Raw genomic sequence first — 19,342 nt, 5'->3', positions numbered from 1 at the left:
TTCTGCTGCTTTCTGTTCTGTCCTTTCCTCTATCTGTTTTCTGCTGCTTGCCTCTATCTATGTTCTGCTGCCTTCTGTTCTATGCTTTCCTCTATCTATGTTCTGCTGCCTTCTATTCTATCCTTTCCTCTATCTATGTTCTGCTGCTTTCTGTTCTATGCTTTCCTCTATCTATGTTCTGCTGCCTTCTGTTCTATGCTTTCCTCTATCTGTGTTCTGCTGCCTTCTGTTCTATGCTTTCCTTTATCTGTGTTCTGCTGCTTTCCTCTATCTGTGTTCTGCTGCCTTCTTTTCTATCCTTTCCTTTATGTATGTTCTGCTGCTTTCTGTTCTATGCTTTCCTCTATCTGTGTTTTGCTGCCTTCTGTTCTATCCTTTCCTCTATCTGTGTTCTGCTCCTTTCTGTTCTATGCTTTCCTCTATCTATGTTCTGCTGCCTTCTATTCTATCCTTTCCTCTATCTATGTTCTGCTGCCTTCTGTTCTATTCTTTCCTCTATCTATGTTCTGCTGCTTTCTGTTCTATGTTTTCCTCTATCTATGTTCTGCTGCTTTCTGTTCTATCCTTTCCTCTATCTGTGTTCTGCTGCTTTCAGTTCTATGCTTTCCTCTATCTATGTTCTGCTGCTTTCTGTTCTATCCTTTCCTCTATCTGTTTTCTGCTGCTTGCCTCTATCTATGTTCTGCTGCCTTCTGTTCTATGCTTTCCTTTATCTGTGTTCTGCTGCTTTCCTCTATCTGTGTTCTGCTGCCTTCTGTTCTATCCTTTCCTTTATCTATGTTCTGCTGCTTTCTGTTCTATGCTTTCCTCTATCTGTGTTTTGCTGCCTTCTGTTCTATGCTTTCCTCTATCTGTGTTCTGCTCCTTTCTGTTCTATGCTTTCCTCTATCTATGTTCTGCTGCCTTCTATTCTATCCTTTCCTCTATCTATGTTCTGCTGCCTTCTGTTCTATGCTTTCCTTTATCTGTGTTCTGCTGCTTTCCTCTATCTGTGTTCTGCTGCCTTCTCTTATATCCTTTCCTTTATCTTTGTTTTGCTCTGTTCTGTCCTATGCTTTCCTCTATCTGTGTTCTGCTGCTTTCTGTTCTATGCTTTCCTCTATCTCTGTTTTGCTGCCTTCTGTTCTATGCTTTCCTCTATCTCTGTTTTGCTGCCTTCTGTTCTATGCTTTCCTCTATCTATGTTCTGCTGCTTTCTGTTCTAGCTTTCCTCTATCTGATGTGGTGTATTGTCTCTTATGGGTATACAAAATAAAACTGTAAAGATATATGCATATTTCCCTTTTGTATGTAGTTTTCTTTGATTTAAAACAGTGAAATCTCTACATATGATGAACAACTCTTATTTTTATTTATTTTATGTATCCCACTTTCCTCACAAACATGGGACTCAAGATAGTTTACAATATAGGTTAAAACACCACAGTTCGAAGAGGATGCTTACAAGCTACAGCACATCCAGAAGAGGGTGTCCAAAATTGTGAAAGGTCTGGAAACCATGCGAGCAACGTAGGATGCTGGGCATGTTTAGCCTGGAGAAGAGAAGTTAAGGGGTGATATGATGTCCCTGTTTAAATATTTTAAAGAATGTCATATTGAGGATGGAGTAAGCTTTTTTTCTGCAACTCCAGAGACTTGGACATGGAGCATCCTAAGTTGCTCCTCATAGGGCATTATTTCCAGACATTTAACCATTTTGGTTGCCCTCTTCTGGATGTGTTGTAGCTTGTAAGCATCCTCTTATTCCAGGTGAGGTCTGACCAAAGCAGAATAGAGTGGTACTATTGCTTCCCTCAGTTTAGACACCATACTCCTATTGATGCAGCCTAGAATTGCATTGGCTTTCTAAGCTGCTGCATCACATTACAGACTCCTGTTTAGCCTGTGGTCCACCGATACTCCTAGATCCCTTTTACATGTACTGCTGTCAAGCCAGGTGTAACCCATCCTATATCAGTGCATTCTGCCCACATGTAGTATCCTACATTTCTCCCTGTTCATTTTATTTGTTAGTTTTGGCCCAACTTTCTAATCTTTTAAGGCCATTTTGAATTTTGACCCTGTCCTCTGGGGTATTTGTTTGCTGTTGTTGTGTGCCTTCAAATCGTATCTGACTTATGATGACCCTATTGTGAAGTTTTCTTTGCAGATTTCTTCGGGGGGGGGGGGGGTTACCTTTGCCAGCCTCTGAGGCCAAGGGAGTGTGACCTGCCCAAGGTCATTCAGTGGGTTTCCATGGCTGAATGGGGATTCAAACTCTGTTTTCCAGAGTCATAGTCCAACACTCAAACCACTGCACTAAACTGGCTCCTAATTTAGTGTCATCTACAAATTTGATTAACATCCTTTCTATCCCATCATCCAAGTCCATTGATAAAGATTTTGAATAGCATTGGGCCTAGGACCTAATCATTTCTCTCCAGAATGAAGAGGAGCCATTGGTGAGCACCCTTTGGGTTTAATAAGTCAGCCAATTACAAATCCATTTAATGGTCACATTGTCTAGCCCACATCTTAGTAGCTTTTTTGGAAGGATGTCATGGGAGACCTTATCAAAGGTCTTACTGAAATCAAGATACACTACATCCACTGTATTCCCTTCATCTACCAAGTTTGTGACTCTATAAAAAAAAGAGATAAGATTAGTCTGACATGACTTGCTTTTGAGAATCCCATGCTGACTTTTAGTAATCACAGAATTCATTTCTAAGTGCTTCTAGACTGTCCATTTAATGATCTGCTCTAGATCTTTCCTGGTATTGGTCTCAGTCTGACCAGGCAATAATTATTTGGGCCCTCTTTTTTCCCTTTTTTGAAGATGGGTACAACATTTGCTGCCAGTCTGCTGTGACATCTCCTATTTTCCAGGAATTCTCGAAAGATTATTGACAGTGGTTCTGAGATTATTTCTGTCAGTTCTTTTAATACCCATGGATGTAGTTCAGATAGATGAAACTCTTCAAACCATAAAGGACAGAAATAGAACCAGAACCCTGAGGGTAGGGATGCTCTGTGTCTACCAGGGGAACACAATATGCAACTAAGATGAAATAAAAAGGTGATGAAAACAATACATGGAAGAGTTATATAAAAAAGATGACAGTCTTAATAAGATCTGCTTACACAATTTGTATTACTTTTCAAATTCCAATACTGTGAACTATTAAAACTATAGTTTCAGTTCATATGTGATGTAGTCCAAACCTCAGTTAAGAAGTGACTGTGAGAGGCCAAATATCCAAGGGTGGCATTTTTCATCTACTGAAACAAATGAATGTGTCCTGGCAAGACTCAATGTTTCTCTTTCATTCAAAGCATAGATGGCCAGAATTTAGCAATATTAGTTTGAATTAAACGTCCAGAATTTCCCAGCCTGCGTGGATTCTGGAAGTTGTGTAGTAAAAAGTAATTTCTCCAAGTTCTATGTCTGACAAGGGTAAAACTGAAGTTCATCTGGGTCAATATTTTCTTAGGCAAAATCTTCTAAGCCATGTTTTCAAGCAAATCATCTCATACAATTGTATTTTAGGAAATGAGGCCTCTGAAAAAATGGTATTTATTTGCTTTTTGTCCTGAAATTTATTTTCTAGGTACTGATGTGAAAGATGCTCAGGTTATAAGTGTTTCTACAGGAACAAAATGTATCAACGGAGAATATATGAGTGATTGCGGTCTTGCACTGAATGACTGCCATGCAGAAATTATAGCTCGGAGATGCCTACTTAAATTTCTCTACACACAACTTGAACTGCTCTTGAGGTACGTTTAAAGGCCAGTTGTCTCAGATCAAGGTTTTCAGCACAGAATCATGTCCTATTGACCACATTGTGCTTAGAATGGCAATTATTGACTTGATTGAATAATGTGCTGTGCTGATGCAGTAAATCGTAAGGTGAGTTGCTGCCAAAATAATTCCCTTGTGCTGACACTTTGACACCTGCAGTGGTAGAAGAAAAAAAAGTAACTACATCAGTACTTCTTCTTACCTTTGGCTTAGCATTTGTATTGTACAAATGCTGCCACTAGATTCACATGTATTAGTACAATCTTGTACTGTTACTTTCCTAGGATTCATAGTATAGGATACACATGTTTACCTAAAGTTGGATGGACTATTGGAAGGATACAATTTGTTTTATATTGAACTGTATGTATTTTATTGAACTTTGGAAACATTACTTTTTTGAGAGACTTTAACTCCGAGAATGGGACTGGTAGTCAAAAAGGTAACTTCCCAAACTTTGGCCTGGTCCAGACGGGCACGATAAGACACCCTCATCACATGCGAGGGGCAGATCTTCTAGTGAAGATCCTTGCACGTGATGAGGGTGTCAAAATGGCGATGCCCTGTACTGATGGGCGCTGTCATCATTACGTGACGGACGCCTAACGTCCGCACATCATGGTGCCATTATGATGTCGCAAGTGCGCCACTGGCGCACTGTGGCGTCATAATTGCGCCACAAGAAGAACCCGCTTTTTGCGGGTTCTTTTTGGTCTGCAGGGAAGTCCCGCGGTCTGGAAGCTGCAGCTTCCCCGCAGACCAAAGCTAGGCGCCAGGAGACCGTCCTTTTTGGATGGTTCGTCCCGCACCTTTGCTTCAAATTTATAGATAGTGACCTGAAATCTATGTGGGGGGCAGAGAATGCCTTCATCAAAGGGTCATATTTTGTTTCAGATGCATTCTGGGGGTGGCATCCAAAGGCAAAAAGGCAGGACCAAAAATACCAGCATATTTTAATATAAAGCTCTAGTAACTGAGGCCCAGTACAGACTGGTGCTATGCACCGCCCTGGGGCCGATTTTAGGGCTTGGGAGAGCGAAGCGTCCGCATGTTTCTGAGCCCTACCATTTTGTTCAGGTGCCATTTTGGTGCGCGGATGTTCACACACCGTGCATGCTGATGATGTGCCTCGTGCGCCGCATCCAAATGGCACGGTGCACAAGGGACGTCACCGCGCCGCTCCAGGGTGCTAATGGCACTTCAGCAGTGGCAGAGAAAGGAGCAGTGTTTTGCGGCTCCTTTTTCCGGGCGCATCATTGTCGCGACATGTGGTTGCCACAGCAACATTCCGCAGGAGAAAGGGTTGGTGTCTCGCCACCCCTTTCTGCCCAACTGTATCCCCCCTAAGTCTTTCAAACTTTTAGAATAGGGAAAAACCCATACAGAAACTGGGAAATAACCAAATGATGATGTCAAGGGTAATGGTGTGTGGCCATTTGGAGAACCGCAAAGGACTGGAGTAGGATCCTTGGGTGATGAACCCCAGATCCTGAGATTTCTTGCCTCTAATGTAAACCTGCAAGCTTACCTGAATTTCCCCAACTGTTTACTTTCAAGTGACTCCCCTGTATATCCCAGAAATAGCCTTTAAACATGTACACTTTTACTGAAATTTTTACTGAAGTCAAAGGGACTGATTACCTGTAATGGAGATAGCAAAAATAATAGTCTTATACAAACTGGAAAGGGATAGCACTCTAGCTGAGACTTTCTAAAATCTCAAAGGTAAAAATATTTACATCCGTAATACCCTTTATGATGCTCAAAAGTAGAAGGAACTGGAAACAACCAGTGAAAATGTGTGCAAGAAAGTGACTCACAGGATGTATAAAATGGTTTTATTCTTCCAGTTAGCCAAATGTGTTTTGGCCTAGAAATATTTTCTGGCCTTCTTTGGGGGCTGTTAAAAGAAAGGAAATGGAATGTGAGCAATACATATGTATTCATAATTAAAAGCAAAGCATATACTGAAGAAGTAAAAACATATCAGTGCTTTTATGGCCCATACTAAACTGCATATATAGTCATCCCTCTGTTTCCATGGATTCCGCATCCCCAAATTCAACCAACCATAGTTCAAAAAAATTAACTTAAGAAACTCCCAACTACCATATATACCCATGTATAAGTCGGCCTCATGTATAAGTCAACTGAAGGTTTTAGGGTCAAAATCATGGATTTTGATAAGACCTGTGGATAAGTCAAGGGTAAATCATAGGGGCATGTAACAAAGGATGTAAAGGGGGAAACACCATGTCCCTCCCTCCTTCTCCGGACCTCTCCTGACCATCTAACACCCCTTCCTTGGTACTGGAGAAGAAGATGTTAACATCGGATTGAAAAGGAAAGGAAGTGGAGTTAAATGGGGTATTTGTCTGGTGGTGAGAGAAGAGTTTAACATCAGATTCTGAAGGGAAGGAAGTAGAGTTAAATAGGATTTTTTTTGGTGGGAAGAGAAGGGTTTAACGTTGGATTGGGAAGTGGAGGGAAATGGGGTGTTAGGTGGGCAGAGAGAGCCAGAGGAGGAGGAGGGGGAGGGGGAGGAGGAGGGGGAGAGAAGTTTTAACATCGGATTGAGAAGGGAATCAACTCTTTCACACACAGACACACACACACTCCTGCCTATGCAGCTCTTTCAGAAATCACTGCCAAGGTACATAGGGTGGTGCTTCTTTCAGGACCTTTCTAAACTATGCTACTGTATTGACTGGTATATAAGTCAACCCAGGATTTTAGGGTTAATTTTTGGACATACATTTTTCGACTTATAGTTGACTATATACAGTAATAGTTATCTGAGTAGGTGGCAAGGCATCATATTTTTGCAATTTTTTTCTTCCTGTTTGACTTAGGGCTCAAACAGACAGGCCAAAATAAAGCTGCTTCGGGCCTCTTTGGAGGTATGCCGTTTAAATTACACACACATCTTAAAAGACCAGAAGCTGTACCAAAGCTGTGATCTAGCCTTTCTTAAGCATATAGTGAACTTTAGTCTATAAAACCTTAGGCCATCATACATTTGCTCAAGTGAAATCCAGTCTCCCATTCCACTTGTAAATGGTTTTTGAGAAAGCAGATGTGTGTACTAATATTAGAGAAGGAAAAGTGATTTTGTCCAGTTTTCTCTGTCATTCCCATTCACTTGTAACTGGTGCCCATTTATTGTGGAGCAAGAGGTTCAGGGCAGAGCCACAGACTTGGACTAGGTGCAGACACAAACTGAATCTTGTATGTTAATGGCAAAGTCAGCATGGAAAGTTCAAAGCAGAAGGCTCTGTGTGTGTGTGTATGCACACATGCATCTCATTTGCACCAAGACAAGAGGGCACACACTGTAGTTAGAAGTTGGCCACAACTTCACTACAAAACACAGTCACAAGTCATATACATTCATAACCAATATCTTACATGTGAGTACAATGGATAGTCACAGTAACATAGAGGGGACATGGGGCCCAATGCTTTTCAAGACCAGCTAAAGCTCAAGCATGACTGCAGGCCCCAGGCATATCTGACCAGGGATCTTTGTATCAGCCATTCTGTGTGACATCTCCTAAGGTTGGATGGAAGAAAGGTCACCTGCATCTGCTTCTACTACAGGTTTCCCCTCCCCTGTCTTTGTCCCACTGTCCATCCCGGGCTTTCCTCCCCCCTCCCCCAATTCTAACTCTACCCTGATGCTCCCTCTTCCTTTCCATATCTGCCACAGGAGGGGGCCAGCCCTGCTTGGCATCCACACACCCCCCCCCCCCCCCCCCATATTATAGCACAAAATAACTAATTTGAGCTCACAAAATACAAACAGCAGTCCTTTGAAATCACAGTTGTCTACTTCAGCAGCAACCCATTAATCGAAAGAACAACTTAGGCAACTTAGTCTCAACGTCATGAGTGCAAACCAGAAGGTTAGGACAGTGTCTCCCACACATACAGCTCTAAAAAAGTCCATTAAAACTGTTTATATCTCTCACACATGTTTTCTTCATGCATTCCTGTATCTCTCCCCCCCTCCACATGTGCAGAGGTGCGTAGCACACCTTTGTTTTCTGAGTTGCGAGACACCTACACAGACAGCACATCGTCCCCAGCATGTGCTGTCTGTGTTGCTGTCTGGTATATACTCCAACACATATATGCACTTTCCAGGGCATCCCCTTCACCTTCGAGAGTGAGGACTGAAGAAGTTTCAGCAGGGAAAGGAAGGGGAAATTTGGAAATCATCAAATGATCTGTCCTAAACTGTGATAAAATAATCATATAGGGTGATGTTGGTAGCCAACTGTCAGTTAGATGGTTAGGTTAACAAAGAATTCTTTACTTCCACATAAATTGTCCATGGGTGTCCAAGTGCCACATCTTTGAAGATTGGATATACTTCTTGGAGTTTTAACACATTGTTTTATACAGTCGGCCCTTCTTATACACGGATTTTTTATACACGGATTCAAGCATACACGGTTTGAAAATGTTCCAAAAAAGTATAAAGTTACCTTGATTTTCCATTTTTTATAAGGGACACCATTTTGCTATGCCATTACATTTAATGGGACTTGAGCATACACGGATTTTGTTATACACGAGGGATCTTGGAACTAAACCCCAGCGTATAACAAGGGTCCACTGTACTTCACTTTCATACCCAAGAAATTGACCAAATCCATAATACGTTAATGCTTGAGCCCCAGCTGTTAGAGAGAGCCTCTCCCTCCTTCCGTTTTCTAACTGCCATTGCTCTGGCCTCTGAGGGAGAGAAGAGCAGACAGGCACAGTTCCTTTGTGCCTGTATGCCAGAAGCTGTTGACGTCCCTCCCTGACCCATGGTGACCCTGTGGATGAGACATCTTCGAAACTCCCTGTCCTCCACTTTTCTCCTTAGTTCCTCTAAGCTCATACCCGTGGCCTCTTTAATAGAGTCCATCCATCTAGCATGTGGCCTTCCTCTCTTTCTACTTCCCTCCACCTTTCCCAGCATTATTTTTTCCCCCCAATAAATCATGCCTTCTCATATGTGGCCAAAATATGACAATCTCAGTTTAGTCATCTTGACTTCCAGGGAGATTTCTGGCTTGATCTGTTCTGGGACCCATTTGTTTGTCTTTTTGACTGCCCATGGTATCCTCAGCACTCTTCTCCAGCACTACATCTCGCTTTTTTTTAATTAAAATCTTCATAAAACATAGATACTTATACATAAAACAACTAAAATACATATCTCAAATGACTTGATTTACTTCCTATTTTCCTTCTTAACTATCCAGCTCTCGTATCCATTTTGGGATCATGCAGCCAACAGGAGAACAGCTTAACCCCCATTCCCTACTGCTATCCCTTTTTCTCGTGTGTTCTGTCTTATTTCAGTTGTAATCCTGAAGGATGGGGTCTGGCAAATTAGCTATTTGTAAGGCCATCAAAACTTTTTGGCTGAAGGGCAGGGTATAAATATTCTAAATAAATATTATTAAAGGTCATGAAAAACATGGAGAAAAGATACAATATGAATGGTTAAGAAAATGTTTATTTGCTTTCTGAAGACTAAGACGATTGTAAGGTTACTTTAAAAAAATAGAGCTGGTTGGCTCTGGGCATCTACCATAGATGTTTTGCATTACTAGTAAAAATATGGATCTTCCTGATTGGTGGTGGCAGTTGTTGTGTGCCTTCAGATTGTTTCTGACTTATGATGACCCTATCATGGAGTTTTCTTGGCAAGTTTCTTCAGATGGGGTTTGCCATTGCCATGCTTTGAGGCTGAGAAAGTGTAATTTGTCCAAAGTGACTCAATGAGTTTCCATGGCTGAGCCAGGAGTCCAGAATCATAGTCCTGTGCTCAAACCACTCCACCACACTGGTCAATTCTGATTGGTAGGGGACATGCAAAATCCTCATGTCATTACTTACAGGCAAAGTAGCCCATTGGGATGTCTTTCCTGGAAGCCTTTCCCCATGTCTTTGCAGGGGAACATGCCATAGGTATGCAGTGGACAGGAATATGCACTTAAACCAGCTAGCATTGAGGTACTGGATTCCTTACTGGGAGAAAACAGAACAAGGCTGTGTGTTGCTATACAAATCAAGAGGTGTATCAGGGTGGTAATCATCAGTACTAATATAGCCTCTGTGTGTGTGTCCCATTGTCTTTCTCGCCCATTCATTAAATTTGCTGCTGCCTTCATCCCCTGAAAATCTATTCCAGGGAATTGAAGGACTTTTTGGAATACTTTACTTTAGAAGGCGTTGCGGAGTAGGGGGCCTTAGAAGGAAAGGGCTGTTGAAAGAAAATAGCTTCCCTTTCTTTTACCTTAGCAGAGGCATCTGCTGAACCACAGACCGTTCCATGAATGGAACAGCAGCACTGGATTCCCCCGTTACTTCTTAAGGTACCACAAGAATCTTTGCTGTTTTTGCTACATTAAACATAATAGGACTGTCCCTCAGGAAACTGTCTGAAGCATGTTACCCCCGTTGCTTTGTAAGATCATAGATTCCCATATTTGGGAAAAGTACCCTTCATAGTAATCTGAAGACAGATCCTATCTTGCTTAGAAGATGTTGCCTCTTGTAATTATAGCCTTTCTATTGTTTTTAACTGTCTTATCTAAATGTTAAAGAAAGATAGTATGAACTACTTTTAAGATGATAATACGTTGCAAAATAAATTCTGACTTATCAAGAAACATTGCTTCGGTAATACACAGTATGGTAAGCATTATGGGAAAATCTTTGTGTTCTTCTGTTGAACCATCCAGAGGAACTGTGCAAGAGTTTTTGATTAGGCTGATTTGGCTTTTTATTGATAATTGATCATTGATTAAAATTACTTCCAGATAAAAAATTGGAAAGTCCCCATATTTTAGAAACAAATTACAACAAAAAGTTAGAAATTGAAGGACATGAGGTAAAAATTTTAAGGCAATTCCAACTGAAATACTGAAGAAAAGAAAAAAAAACTATCTAATCTTGACAGAACATTTAAGACAAAATTTTTTTAATACAAATGGGAAAAGGCAGAAAGAATCTCTTTCACAATAAGGAAAAAGAGCTATTTGATAAACACAGAGAAGATAAAAAAGATTTTCTAATTAACCATAAAGATGAACAAGGATCACAAAAAAGAAAAGAAAAGAAAGATGGAGTCAGAGAAAGGGAAAGGGAAAGTAAGATTACAAGGATGAAAACAAGATCAGAAAGAAAAAAATAAACCTGATAAAATGGGTGTAGAAAAAGAAAGTCCAGAGGTCCAGAAAGTACAGACGTCTGAAGAAGAAGAAAGAGAGTGGTGAAGGTATAAAGCCTACTCTTCCTTACCAAAACAACGCCAAGGCAGCCTCAGTGGAGAAAGACCTCCTGGCTCCAGCTGTGTGTGAGAGAGAACGGTGAAGGGCAGGACCCAATGTGACTTCCAAAAACAACAAAAATGTTTACATTTTTAAAAAAAAGACCACCTGAAGCCCAGTGGACCTGAGGCAGCTAATTGGGAGACGCCCTCGGAGAGTGGCACCTTTAAAATGCCGGCTCCTGGGCCCCCTCCCCAGACCACCTGGCTACATTGCCCCAGAGAAGGATGTGGAGGAGAGCAGCAGAATATTTTATGCCAGATCCAATGCACCTGACACCTGGCTGCACCAGCCTAGAGAATAACTATTTTAGACATGTAATTGTTAATAGATTGTTGTTAGGAGAGAGTTGGGGATTGTTGTTTAGATTATTATGCTATATTATGTTTGATTATTATGCTATGTCATGTATTTTGGATTTTTTGTACTTTGTACTTTTCTATGTATTGACTTCTTATATAATTTATTGCATTATGTTTGCTGTGATGTAATTGGTGTGGTGTACTTTGTATTTTGCTCCCTTTGCTTTGCAATCCGCCATGATTCTGCAAGGAAAAGGCGGAATATAAATAAATCATATTATTATTATTATTATTAAAGATAAGGGTTAAAATAAGGTAAGGGACTGGAATGGTGTCTGGGACCCAGATATAGGTAAATCAACTAAAAAGGGGGGAGGGGGGGTGGAGGGAAACTTCCTGTGGTAGCATTTGATTTATTGGAAAACCTTAATTTGTTAGATATATGGATATCACTACACGGGTCAACTATACATTCTACTCAGAAAGATTTAAATCCTGATCAAGGATTGACATGTGTATATCAAAATCTCTATGCAGAAATATTATCTGACCATAACCCAATCACCTTGATATTTAATCCAAGAAAAAAGAAAAAAAAAGAATATTCATGGAAATTGAAAGCTTCCATCAGTTAATAGTGGTATCACAACATACGTAGTTCATTAAAAATGAAAAATTTAAGATAGTTTGAATACTCATGTGTTTCAATTTCTTAAATAGGTATCTTCATTTTGTATATTTTAATAAATCTGAAAATGTTATTTGTAGGCTGTCATTTAGATTATGCACTCTTGTTGTTGTTGAGCCTGTGAAGATCATAATGAGATGGTACCTTAGTCCAATATTAAAACGTCCTTCTGTTGAAAATGAAAATGTCATCCAGTTGATGTCTTACTCTATTTTCTGTGTTCATTCGCTTTGATCTCCTTTGGAAAAGCGGGCTATAAATAAACAGTATTATTATTATTATTATCATTATTATTATTCATCAAGCCTTTCACTATCTTGTGTACTTAATTCTTGCTTTTTGTTTTTTTTGTCCTTTTCTTCTTCGTTGAGGATGGTTGCTAAGTGCTGTACAGTATTTAGAATTACTTCAGAAAAAAATATCTGCACAAACGTCCAACTATGTGGAAGGGAAGGTGATCATTAGGTCTCTAAATTAATTAGGACTTTTAATAGGCTCACAACAATAAAGCAGATAACACTTGGTCTCAGCATCTTAAATCCTGTTGTGCTAATTATTGGTTCTTGCTTTATATATTTTTTTCTTTTTAAAAAAGCTCCCTGTCAAATAATATTTCTCTCTTTGTTCCAGTAATAAGGAAGATCAACAAAAACTTATTTTTATCAAGTCAGAACAAGGTGGCTTTAAATTGAAGGAAAATGTACAGTTTCATCTCTATATCAGCACCTCTCCTTGTGGCGATGCTCGGATTTTTTCACCACACGAAGCAGCCCAAGAGGGTAGGACCCATTTTCCTTACCAGTGAAGATGTCTGAGATATAAAAATGATAGTGATCACTTCAGTAGTTTTTACAAATCTGCTTTTCCTTTTTTTAAACAAACCTTAAATGAGAGCCGGACTTTATAGAAAGATAGGTATCACTTATAGTCCTTTAATGGGTGATAAAAATTGTGTAGGAATGAATGTGTTATGCATATGTAGATCATAATCTGTAGCCATGTACACTATGTACATGGCAACTTGTGCTGGTGTATTCATTCCTGCATGACAGTGATTTCTTGTAGCTCTATCTTTGCTTATAGGCCTCTTTGGACAAATTTAAAGTGCAATTTTCTTTTAAACAAGTTAGAGTTTTTCTCAGAGAGGAATTATAGAATGTGTAAAGGAAGAATTAGCAAACAAGTCTCAGATGTGAATTTGTATGGATGAGATGTTTGTGAAGTTTCTTAATGCACACGACTGCTCTCCTAATTCCTCTCACCTCTCTGTTATTTCTGCCGCTCTTGTGTGCCTATCTCCTGTGAGTAGCAGAAAACAGTAATAAACTTTCATAGAAAGCATAGTCACCACCATTGCCATTAGTACTCATCTTCCATTTTATGATCAGTAATGTTGGCCACTTCTGTCACTTAGATCAGGGAGACAGACATCCCAATCGAAAAGCAAGGGGGCAGCTACGGACGAAAATTGAATCTGGGGAAGGAACAATCCCTGTCAGATCTACAGCTACTATCCAGACTTGGGATGGAGTACTGCAGGGAGAGAGATTGCTTACTATGTCATGCAGTGATAAGATAGCCCGGTAAGCTGTTTCTCTTCTGCTGAACTGACAGCTTTTGCACACTGCTGGATCCTAGATGATTGAGATTCTCAATTAATTCTGTTTGTACTGGTTTCTGTTGAATGGTTTACCCCTGGTAAGTTGAATGGCATAGTGCATTGGTTCATTTGAACATATTATTTCCTTTTTGTAATGCAGGTGGCAGCGAGTGTAATATTTTTCAGTTATACATATGCTAATTAGGAAAATTCAATTTAAAAAACCAAACTAAACCAAATACCCAGTTTTAGTGCTAGTGTTCATAATAACTTTTTAGCAGGAAATGTGAGACTTGCATGCAAAACACATTGTCCACCACTGTATACCATCTGTTTCAGCAAATCTTAAACTATTAGTAATCCCCAAGCTGCTGTATAAATTCAGGAGGGTTTATAGAGCCGTTCTTGGGTGTGAATGGAATGGAGACATTCAGAAGCTGCTTCTTTCTCTAAGATGTAAAAAGCTAGCTGCATGTACAGTCCTTTCTAGCTTTAAAAATGACATATATTTTTTTATAATATGAGGCTGGTAAGCCATCCAAACCCAGAGTTTTTCCATTTTTCATTCTTCTTATACTTTCGGATATTTCCAATGGTGTTATTGGTCCATTCAATACTTCCTTCTGTATCTTTGATATTTTCTCCAATTCCAATTTTTGTAAGTATTTCTTTACTTCCTCGTGATGTTTTTCTTTTTCTGTTTTTTCTTTATAAAGATTCCCATAATATTCACCAAATATTCTTTTTAGGTCCTGTTGATTATTATATATTTTCCCTTTGTATTTAATTTCAGTTATTATTTTCCTTTCTCTTTCTCTCTTTAATTTTTGAGCTAACCGTTTACCTGATTTGTTAGCACATTCAAAAAAGTTTTGTCTCCCAGCTCTTAATTTTCTCTCTATTTCTTTAGTTGTTTCCAAATCTAATTCTTTTTGTAGTAATTTGATTTCTAATTTGATTTTTTTATTCGCTGGTTCCTTTCTTAACCTTTCTTCCTTCTCTTTATTTCCTTCAGTATATTATTATTTTTTTCCTCTGCCATTTTTTTCTTTTCTTATTCCCATTTTCATAAACAGTCCCCTTACTACTGCCATACATGTATCCCATACAATGTTCATTTTCATTATCCCATCGTCATTCTCTTTAAAAAAATACTTCAATTCTTCCTTAATTTTATTCACCTTATCTTCCTCTTTTAACAATTCCTCATTTAGTCTCCATTGAAATTCTTTTTTTCTGTTCATTATTTTTAATACTATGGGATTATGGTCTGATCTAATTCTTGGTAGAATATCCATTTCTTGTATTTTAGGTAATAGGGTGTTACTTACCATAAACATATCAATCCTTGACATGGTTTTGTGGCATTCCGAATAGTACGTATACCCCTTAGAGGTTTTTTAAAATGTATTTTTCTCCCCCTTCTTTTTGCTACTGCACTTTCAAAATTTGGTTACAGTGGCAGATGCACTTTGTAACGGTGTGTGTGTATGTTTCCAGCTTTGATCCCTCTTTCAGTCTTGGGAAAAGGAATGCGAATGTTCAGTTGCCTTTGTTGCATGTGCTGTGCTGAAGCCAGAGACAGGGTTATAAATCTTTCATAACCATATTGAAGTACACACAGCTGGAGAGTTCAGAGTTGTACAAAAACAACTTGGAGAAGGGCATATGTGCAACGTATTTGTCCATGGCGCTGTCTCCTAAAATTTCTTCAACCTGTACCTGCCTATCCAGTAGGAGTATACATCAATAGATCTCAACACATGCAGTATACCTAGATAAATTTCACTTCGAAATGCATGCAAAAAATAATAAGAGCCGTGGAGGAATTCTTTGTTTTCTGATGGTAGGCATGTAAACTGGCTATGTTTGCAAGTCCTTAGGTAAAGCAGTGTAAGAGCAGGGAAACACAATCTTTTGGCCTAAATTGTTTGGCACAGTTTGAACTGCAGGAAAAACTGAAATGACAGAGACCTCTTTTAAATCAAAATTGGGTGTCATATGTTCTCTCCAGGTCACTGCACTCATTGTGCAGTGTAGCAGTGGCATGCACCTTGTTTTGAAGTCAGATTACTTTCCTGCAAAAAAATGAGCAGGGAGCATTTTGCTGCTGGCTGTTGAAGTTTGGTAGTGGGCTTAGGAGTGTGGCGCGAAAGCAACCTTCTCACTCCTGCTTTAAACATACTATAACGAATGAGCAGGTGGAGCCAAAAGAGTCCATCATAGAAACAAGTTCTGTTCTCTCTGTCTTATATAAATTCATCTGTTTGTCTTGTCTGCTGGCAAAAATTATGTATCTAATTCAAATGGTCATTTGTTTCACTTTAGATGGAATGTGCTTGGTATTCAAGGAGCATTGCTTAGCCTCTTTGTGGAGCCAATTTATTTCTCTAGCATCATCTTGGGGAGCTTATACCATGGAGATCACCTATCCAGAGCAGTGTATCAGCGGATAGCAGAGATAGAGGACCTACCACATCTCTACATACTTAACAGACCTTTACTCAGTGGTAAGTATGGTGTGAAAAAAAATTGAATTTTTTTTGCTGACGTATTTTCAAAGTACTGCAGATTGATAGGTTGACTTTAGCAGCATTCAGGCTTTGTTACATTCAGCTATGACATCTGAATAGGAATGTCCTATAGCCACATTCTCTTAAATATAAGCAGAACCCTCCACTCGATTATGGACAGTTATAAGGCAGGATTGCATACTACACTGGTCTTCTTGTGGTCAAGTAAATATGTGCTCAGCATAGCAAGTCCTGAATGGGGATACAGTGTGCCTGAGGCTGGCAAATAAATAATTTAAGAAATTTAGGTAAAAAAAACTGACCCAAAAACCTGGGTCAACTTATACATGGGTCAATAAGGTATTTCGCCCTCAGCCAGGCTCCCTCCGTGGGGGAAAGCCCAGCTGGGGGCACACTGGAAAGGGAGACCGATCGCCCCAGGCGCCCTTCATGGGGGAAGGCCCAGCTGGGGGCACACTGGAAAGGGAGGCCGATCGCCCCACAGCCTGTCCCCAGCCAGGCTTCCTCTCCAGGGGAAAGCCCAGCTGGGCACACGCTGCAAAGGGCGATTAATTGCCCCACAGCCTCTCCTCAGCTGGACTGCCTCCTTAAGTCTGATCCTTGATTTATCCATGGGTCATATAAAAATGTATCATTTTGCCCCCCAAAACTGACTACGACTTATACACGAGGTCAACTTATAGTCAAGTATATATGGTAAATGATGATGTTCACATAGGCCATAGTCCAGGGCCATGTCAGGCAAGTTTTAGGCCTGTTGAAATTCCTAGGCATAAGATTCCTTAATACAGTCTACCCTCCCCATACACAGGGATCCGTTCCGCCCCCCCCCCCGCCCCCCACATATGGGGAAAAGAGCATATGCTCAAGCTCCATAGGAAATAATGGGGCTCATGTTTGTGGCAGCGCATAGGGCGTGCAGAGCGAGTACGTGTCCCATTATTTCTGCCTGGGCTTGCCTTCCGCATGAGCCCAAAGCAGCGGAAGGCAAGCCTGCCTATAAGGACGGCCAAATGTACTGCCCTTGCCTATAGCTAGTAATCTTAGTACATTTTAAAGTGAAACTTCAATATTAGAATTCAAAGTTTAGATTTGTTTGATAACTGTGGGCAGCATTAGACATTATGTGTAATTTTCTGATTCTTTTTAAGAGTCTTTCTAAAAATAACACCAAGGCTCCAGTTGAAAAGAAAGACTAGCATAATAGGGGATTCTTCTTCTGCTTCTTTCCTGTTGAAAAATAATGTCTCCCAATTGTTTGTACCCTTGGTGCCCAAAAGGTATGGGTATCTATAGGTGGGATGAGCTACGCTAGGGGTTTTGTTTGTTATTTTTATTGTGCTTTGATGATTTTATTATTTTTCTTTGTAACCAGCCTTATTTTTGGATTGTTTAATAACATTTTAATTTAAACATTTTGTGAATGTGGTTTTAATCATCATCATCATCATCATTGTTGTTGTTATTATTATTATTATTACAGTGTTGGTGGCAACAGCAGCCTGGGTGAGCCAGTGTTTACCAGACAAAAAGCATAATGGGTAGAAAGGCCATATAAATATATACCAGACTTACCTTTTAGATTGTCAGCCTCAGTACCTACAGAGTATACATTTTTTAAAAACTTCAAAGAAAAAAACAATTACAATTATACAAACACTACCTGTCAATACATAGATTCATATGTCTTTAACAATTATTAGAACTTTAAATATTAAAGATTTCATGAAATACATCAGTTTCAAATTTATTTTTCTGTCTTCCTTATGATTCTCTGAGTTGTATACTGTTGAAGTTACATCTTTTTTTTGTACTTCTATAACCATATATGCATTTTAAAAAAAGGTTTCCAATAGAATCTTGGAACTACAGTTAACATGTACATGTATACCTCAATTAATGAAGATGTGTTCTCGGGCATTACTTGTTGAACAGAAAATGTGTTGCCAGAAGCGGAAACATGGAAAGAATAGGGATAGATTTCTACACCACAAAAGAAGAAGAGCAGTTCAGTGTTTTTTTAGTACATTTTTATTCACAATTAACAGTGTGCACATATGAAATGAAATGACCTGATCAGATGAAACTTGCATAAGTAAACAAAACCACATAATTTAGCATTGTGACAGCTGGTTCACAATTTCTGTATCAGTAATCAACTAAAATGGATGGAGAGAACTACCCTGCTGCCATTGGTTGCCTTTTCTTCTTGTCACCTGACTCTTGTATTCAGCTTTGGATTCAATTAGCATGGCAGGCAGTTAGCCTGCATGACTTAAATACCCAGCCCTCAAAAATCATTCATCATGGTTTGCATGATAAAAGCTCTAAGGGAGGATTGGCTCCCTTCCTGATGTCTCTATGCCCCTTTTAAACAAACACATTTCTAGAGACTGAAACTGCCACAGAAGCTGAGCCAAGTCTCACAAGAAATAAGATTCTAGGGGTGTGGGTTTCCATAGACAGTAGTTTATGCCCTTGGTAAGTGCAGCAGGTAACTCTGTTTTTAAAGCCTGATGACAACATTGTCCTTGTTCAGGTGACTGCTTTGAGAACCTCTCAACACACTGTTAGAATATTTTAGTCAGACTGTGAAACTGATCTGGCTTACATCTGAAACATTTTTATTTATTTTTGTTTATTTCAAGGATTTATATCCTACCTATCTCCCACAGTTGGATTCAAGGCGGGTTGAAAACTGAAATAAATTTTTAATTTATTCTAGCTAGCCTATAACCATTGCAGCTGCCTTTTGGGAGTTCAACTTGCTGAATCAGGAGGCTTACGTTAAAAAGAGAAGTTGTTCTGTTTGCCAAGAAATGGAACCTCAGTCCTGCCAAACCATCCCGTCCTGCAAGGTGCTGAGCTGGAATAAATCCTGAAGCTACCAGGAGGAATGGTCCCAGTTTATTGAGAGCAGCTACATTTTATAGAGAAACAAAAAGTCATACAGCAGCTTTTTTAACTGTGCATGCCCCAAACTACACAATACACTATAAGTCCTTCAGCTTGTACAAGCTAGTGCTTTATCTTTGTCTACATCTTTAAAGCTTGCCATGGCTGTCTAAAAAGGAAAGGGAATGCAATATCAAGACATCCT

General features: G+C 39.6%; 1 protein-coding gene across 1 annotated transcript in view; it reads left to right on the top strand.

Annotated features, from left to right (window-relative positions):
* LOC149313379 (double-stranded RNA-specific editase 1-like) overlaps positions 1 to 19,342 on the top strand; it is a 32,791-nt gene that overhangs the window by 9,018 nt on the left and 4,431 nt on the right. The window contains exons 3-6 of the mRNA XM_089521555.1: positions 3,591 to 3,759; positions 12,739 to 12,887; positions 13,523 to 13,691; positions 16,037 to 16,218. Coding sequence (XP_089377681.1) covers positions 3,591 to 3,759; positions 12,739 to 12,887; positions 13,523 to 13,691; positions 16,037 to 16,218 — 669 coding nt within the window. The remainder of the gene's footprint in view (positions 1 to 3,590; positions 3,760 to 12,738; positions 12,888 to 13,522; positions 13,692 to 16,036; positions 16,219 to 19,342) is intronic.

Source organism: Sceloporus occidentalis, unplaced genomic scaffold (assembly GCF_023333645.1).
Source record: "Sceloporus occidentalis isolate IW3139 unplaced genomic scaffold, rSceOcc1.0.p SCAF_4, whole genome shotgun sequence".
NCBI classification, from domain to species: domain Eukaryota; kingdom Metazoa; phylum Chordata; class Lepidosauria; order Squamata; family Phrynosomatidae; genus Sceloporus; species Sceloporus occidentalis.
Note: the sequence above shows the minus strand (reverse complement) of the source record. Positions and strands in the feature narration are given on the sequence as shown.